Source organism: Macaca mulatta, chromosome 7, assembly GCF_049350105.2.
Source record: "Macaca mulatta isolate MMU2019108-1 chromosome 7, T2T-MMU8v2.0, whole genome shotgun sequence".
Classification (NCBI taxonomy): domain Eukaryota; kingdom Metazoa; phylum Chordata; class Mammalia; order Primates; family Cercopithecidae; genus Macaca; species Macaca mulatta.
Window position 1 is genome coordinate 51443108 of NC_133412.1, and position 6000 is coordinate 51449107.

The 6000-nt window shown below is 54.1% G+C and overlaps 1 protein-coding gene across 14 annotated transcripts in view; it reads left to right on the forward strand.

The window, feature by feature from the left end:
- Positions 1 to 5481, forward strand: part of CD276 (CD276 molecule) — a 31170-nt gene extending 25689 nt beyond the window's left edge. For all 14 annotated transcript variants that reach the window (XM_077939820.1, XM_077939821.1, XM_077939826.1 and 11 more), the window contains 3 exons: positions 360 to 401; positions 1849 to 1884; positions 3909 to 5481. In XM_077939820.1, coding sequence (XP_077795946.1) covers positions 360 to 401; positions 1849 to 1884; positions 3909 to 3931 — 101 coding nt within the window. In that variant the 3' untranslated portion in view covers positions 3932 to 5481. The remainder of the gene's footprint in view (positions 1 to 359; positions 402 to 1848; positions 1885 to 3908) is intronic.
- The last annotated feature ends 519 nt before the right edge of the window (positions 5482 to 6000 follow it).

Below are 6000 nucleotides of genomic sequence, written 5' to 3' on the forward strand. Positions count from 1 at the left end.
GGCCTTTGGCTGGGTGAGTGGTGGGCTCCAGGCTGGGTGGGTGGCCTTTGACTGGGTGAGTGGTGGGCTCCAGGCTGGGTGGGTGGCCTTTGACTGGGTGAGTGGTGGGCTCCAGGCTGGGTGGGTGGTCTTTGGCTGGGTGAGTGGTGGGCTCCAGGCCGGGAGCCCCTTCATGTTGTCACAGGCTGAGCTCTGCTGTGCTCTGCTCTCGGGCTCCAACCCGTGTCTAGCATTCGGACCACAGGTCAGGCCCACTCAGGCCCTGTTCACTAGCTTCCTGCACTCTTGGGTGGGAAAGTGCTGGCATGAAAATGGGCTTGTGAAAGAGTTTTGTTTATTCTGAGTTCTTGTGTTTGCAGGAGCTGAGGACCAGGATGGGGAGGGAGAAGGATCCAAGACAGGTGAGTCTGAACTTGGAGCTGGCACTCTTGGCTGGGAGAGGGACATATGGGAAAGGAGAGAGGACTCTAGGATCTGGAGGGGACAGATTTGCTGTAAGGTTTGAATGAAATGTGTTCTCTGGACTGAGGCCTTGCCACCCCGGTGAGTCTGCTCTTTGCCCAGAGTTAGGCAGGAGGTGGATCACCCGGTTCCCTCCCAGGTGTGTCTTCATTTCTCCTGCCAACCTTTCCCCATCTGCCAGGGCTGATTCCACCTGATTGGCCCCACAGTGTGGCGTCTGGTAGCTTCCTAGGGGTGGGAGCAGGGACTCCAGAGACAGGGCAGTCTGGGTTTAAGTTCCAGCTCCATCTCAGGTAAACAGAGTGGCCTTGAGCAAGATGGTTTGCCTCTCTGACTTCAGTTTCTTCTTATGTAAAATGGGGATAATCACAGATTCACAGGTTGTTTGAATTATTAATTTAATTAATTGAGATAACATACATAAAGGACCTAGTACCATACCTAGTGCCAAGTGCTTAATACGCTGGAGTCCTATTACTATTAGGCAAACAGCTTAAGACAATCCTGTTCTAGTTACAGGCTCTGTAGCTTTGGGCAAGGTGCCTTGCTCCTCTGGGTGTCAGTTTCCCATCTGTAAAATGTCATCCTGACCCTGCCCTGGCTGTTTTGAAGCTCTCTCAGGTGACTGGAGAGGGAGGTACTTGCAAAGGACATAGGAGCATGGCACAGTAAGCTGGGGGCCCAGCTTGGGTGGTGCCCAGGCACTGGTGCCCATGGCTGCTGGAGGCCAACTTCCAGGGGATCCTAGGCTGGGAGAGGCAGGTTTCCGCTGAGCCATTTGGGATGGTTCCAGTTAATGCCGGTTTCCTCCCCACCCCCGCAGAAGGAAGGGCAGGAGATTGACACTTGGGGACTGCTATAAATTATGCCAATTAATTCTTTGCCTGTTGGTGCCCAGTGTGGCAGGCATAGAGACAGCTCTGGGATCAGACCTCATTTTTCATGCTCAGAGGCAGATGTAGTTGGCAGAAGGGAGGGAGTGGGGAGAAGAGTGTGGGTGAGGGAGTTGGTTAGTCTCATTCCACATGGTCCCAGGCCCACCTGCAAATCTGCCAGCCTCCTTTAGCTTCTCACATCACCCTGTGTGTAGAGTGGGCTCAGGGCAGTTCCGCAACTCCAGCTGGAGGTGGAGGGCTCAAGGGTTGTCCCATTCTGCAGATGCAGAAAACTAAGGCCCAGAGAGAATGACAAGCCACAGAGTGGAACTGGGACCTGGGGCTGGGGCTTCGGGCAGCAGCCTAGGGCCCCTTCCCCTGTGCTGTGAAGTGGTCCCACTCTGCTAACTTCTCCTGCCCTTTCCAGCCCTCACTCCTTCCTCTGCCTGACTCCCTACCCCACCACCTCCCACAGTTCTTCACCATGTATGCCTCCTTTTTTTTTTTACAGCCCTGCAGCCTCTGAAACACTCTGACAGCAAAGAAGGTAAAGACACCTGGGCTTGAGATTGTGTCTGTGTGTGCACACATCTGTGTGTGAGAGACTGAGAGGGTGGGTAGGCATCATCCTTTCACTGGTGACCTGAGGCCCCCTCTGCAGAAGAGCAGCCTCAACTTCCCCGTGGTGAGATGGCAGAGGGCTGAATAACCAAGGTCCCATCTGCTCTAATGGGACCCAAATATGACAGAGGCTTAACCAGGACAGTTTATTCCTCCTTCCTGTGATAGTGTCAGCATAGGTAATCATAAAACCACTGATGACCTGAAGCCAGGTTCCGCTTACCTGGATTCTGCCCTCTTCAACTTCAAGCTTTCATTCCTAGGTCTAAGAAGCTGTTCGAGCTCACACACCCCCTCCAGAGCCAAAGGGAGAAAAAGGAAGGATATGTTTCCTTCTAGAACTTGACTGGAAGTAGCCTGCGTCACATCCCATTGGTCAGAACCCAGGCATATGAGCCCTAACTCAGGGGAGGCTAGAGAAATGTTCAGCTGGGTAGCCATGTCCCCGGTACACAGTAGGTGGTTAGTAAATGTCCATAGTCATTATGAGGCCTATTGTTATAATGTCAGTGATGACATTTGGAAATGTAGGAGATAAGTCATTTCTTTCCTGTTGTTCAGAATCAAATAACCATAGAAGATTTGGGCAGATGGAGATAAAAAGTGTCAGCTTGGCCGGGCGCGGTGGCTCACGCCTGTAATCCCAGCACTTTGGGAGGCCGAGGCGGGCAGATCACAAGGTCAGGAGATCGAGACCACAGTGAAACCCCGTCTCTACAAAAAATACAAAAAATTAGCCGGGCGCGGTGGCGGGTGCCTGTAGTCCCAGCTACTTGGGAGGCTGAGGCAGGAGAATGGCAGGAACCCGGGAGGCGGAGCTTGCAGTGAGCCGAGATCGCGCCACTGCACTCCAGCCGGGGGACAGAGCGAGACTCTGTCTCAAAAAAAAAAAAAAAAAAAAAGTGTCAGCTTAGGCCAGGTGTGGTGCATCACGCCCGTAATCTCAGCACTTTGCGAGGCCGAGGTGGGTGGATCATTTGAGGTCAGGAGTTCAAGACCAGCCTGGCGAACATGGTGAAACCCCGTCTCTACTAAAAATACAAAAATTAGCTGGGTGTGGTGGTGCATGCCTGTAATCCCAGCTAGTTGGGAGGCTGAGGCGGGAGAATCACTTGAACCCAGGAGGCGGAGGTTGCAGTGAGCTGAGATCACACCTGTGCACTCCAGCCTGGGTGACAGAGGGAGATTCCATCTCAAAAAAAAAAAAAAAAGTCAGCTTGGTTTTGAAGAGTTTCTGGCCTGGTTGGACAAACCAGTTTGCTTCCTAATCCTGCTCCTTGGTGAGGCAGCCTGCCCCTTCAGTCTTTGGCCATGCTGGACAACCACAGAGGCAGTGCCCAGATGGGAGAGCTCCTCTTCCCAGGGACACACAGAGCCGCAAGAATGGGTGAAGGCGAGGGCAGGGGCAGGGCCCAAGCCCTTCTTCCCAAGTCTCCATTCAGCTCCAGATGCAGAGTGGGGTCTGAAATATGAGTCTTTGGGATGGCCCTCCACATGGAGACAGGAAGCTCGGGGGAAGGAGGAAGGCCCCTGCCGTGTCACTCTCAGGGAAACCAGTGTGGAGGGGACACTGGGTATGCTGCCTGCTGGACGAGGGAATTGGGCCTGGCCTTGGAGGGTGAATGGGATCTGGAGATGAGAAGGGAAAAGTGTTGCACTTAGAGGGGAGTGAAGGGAAGTGTGTAGGGCTGTGGACCTGTGGGGACTGAGAGGGGGCTGCGTGAGGTGGTCCCCCTCAGGTGCCCCGGCATGCCTGGCACCTGCATCTGTGTCTGGGCCTCCACGGCAGTGGTCAGCATGGGGGCTCTCCGTTGGGCTGCTGTCTCACACACACTCCCCACCTGAAGTGTGACCAGGTTCCTGGGCTTCTGGCACGATCCCCAAAATAGATGCTTCTGGCATCTAATGCTTTTCCCATCCCTTTTCTTTTCTTCCCCTCATGAAATGAAGATGATGGACAAGAATTAGCCTGACCATGAGGACCAGGGAGCTGCTGCCCTTCCCTACAGCTCCTACCCTCTGGCTGCAATGGAGCTGCACTGTGACCCCTGCCCCCAACAGATGCATCCTGCTCTGACAGGTGGGCTCCTTCTGCAATGGATGTGATACACAGACCACTGTGCAGCCTTATTTCTCCAATGGACATGATTCCCAAGTCATCCTGCTGCCTTATTTCTTACAGACACAGTACACAGACCACCCACAGCCTTATCTCTCTAAGTCATCCTGCCTGCTGCCTTGTTTCACCGTACATACATTTCCTAGCGACACAGCACACTGACCACATCGCCACCCTCTTCTTCCAGTGCTGCGTGGACCATCTGGCTGCCTTTTTTCTCCAAAAGATGCAATATTCAGACTGACTGACCCCCTGCCTTATTTCACCAAAGACACGATGCATAGTCACCCCTGGCCTTGTTTCTCCAATGGCCAATGGCCCTGATACACTAGTGATCATGTTCAGCCCGGCTTCCACCTGCATAGAATCTTGTCTTCTCAGACAGGGACAATGCGGCCTCAGCATCTCCTGGAGTCTAGAAGCTGTTTCCTCTCCCCTCCTTCCTCCAATACTGGCCTTTTCCCTCTCTGCCCCAAGTGAAGACAGTGGGCACTCTGCGCCCACCACTTGCACAGCTGTGCAGAGACCTGCAGATGCACGTGCTGGAACACGTGTGGTTCCCCCCGGCCCAGCCTCCTCTGCAGTGCCCCTCTCCCCTGCCCATCCTCCCCACGGAAGCATGTGCTGGTCACACTGGTTCTCCGGGGATCTGTGATGGGGCCCCTGGGGGTCAGCTTCTGTCCTTCTGCCTTCCCACCTCTTTGTTCCTTTCCTTTCATGTATCCATTCAGTTAATGTTTATTGAGCAACTACAGATGTCAGCACTGCGTTAGGTGCTGGGGGCCCTGCTTGGGAAGATCAAGTTCCTCCCTCAAGGACTCCCCATCCAGCTGGGAGACAGACAACTAACTACACTGCACGCTGCGGTTTGCAGGGGGCCCCTGCCTCGCTCCCTGCTCCACACCTCCTCTGTGCTCAAGGCTTCCTGGATACCTCACCCCCACCCCACCCCTAATTCTTACCCAGAGCATGGGGTTGGGGCAGAAACCTGGAGAGAGGGACATAGCCCCTCACCACAGCTAGAGAATCTGGTGGTATCCAAAGTGTCTGTGCAGGCGTGGGCAGGTGGGCAGGCACCAAGGCCCTCTGGACCTTTCATAGCAGCAGAAGAGGCAGAGCCCGGGGCAGGGCAGGGCCAGGAGTGCTTTGGGGACATAGAGGGGACTGCCCCCCGCCCCCACCATGGTGCTATTCTGGGGCCGGGGCAGTCTTTTCCTGGCTTGCCTCTGGCCAGCTCCCAGCCTCCAGTAGAGTGAGACTTCAGATGTTCTGATGCCTTCTGGATGTCATCTCTGCCTGCCCCAGGAATGGAAGATGTGAGGACTTCTAATTTAAGTGTGGAACTCGGAGGGATTTTGTAAACTGGAGGTATGTTTTGGGGAAAATAAATGTCTTTGTAAGAAACGTTTTCTCTGTGAAGTGTTTGGAAGCAGGGTGGGCCCCAGGCCTCAACCGGCAGGATTCTCTCCTGGATGTTGAAGCCTGGCCCTCCTTATCTCACTGTCCTGAAATCACTGGATCTCCAAGGCCATTTGGCTCCCTCCTTGCCTTCAGGTTCCCCCTGGATAAAGTGAAGTTGGTTGTCCAGAAAGCCAGGCCCTTTGGTCACTCTATGGGGCTCCTCCCAGTGGAAGCATCACCCAATTTCTTTCCCTCAGAAAACTCAAACCTAGGCTTGTTTAGGACCTCTGCTGATGTACCCATTTTAGAGACTGGGAAGCTGAGACTCAGTAAGAAGCTGGCACCAGGAAGAATTCTGAATGCTGTTTCTGGCTGACTCAATTGGATGGGCACCGGGCCAGGGATCAGAGGTCCATTCCCAGGACAGAGTTCTGCCCTATGACCCTAAGCAGGACATTTCCCTTCTCTGAGCCTTGGCTTTCTTGTATGAAAAATAGCCACCGGTGCACAGTGGCTCATGCC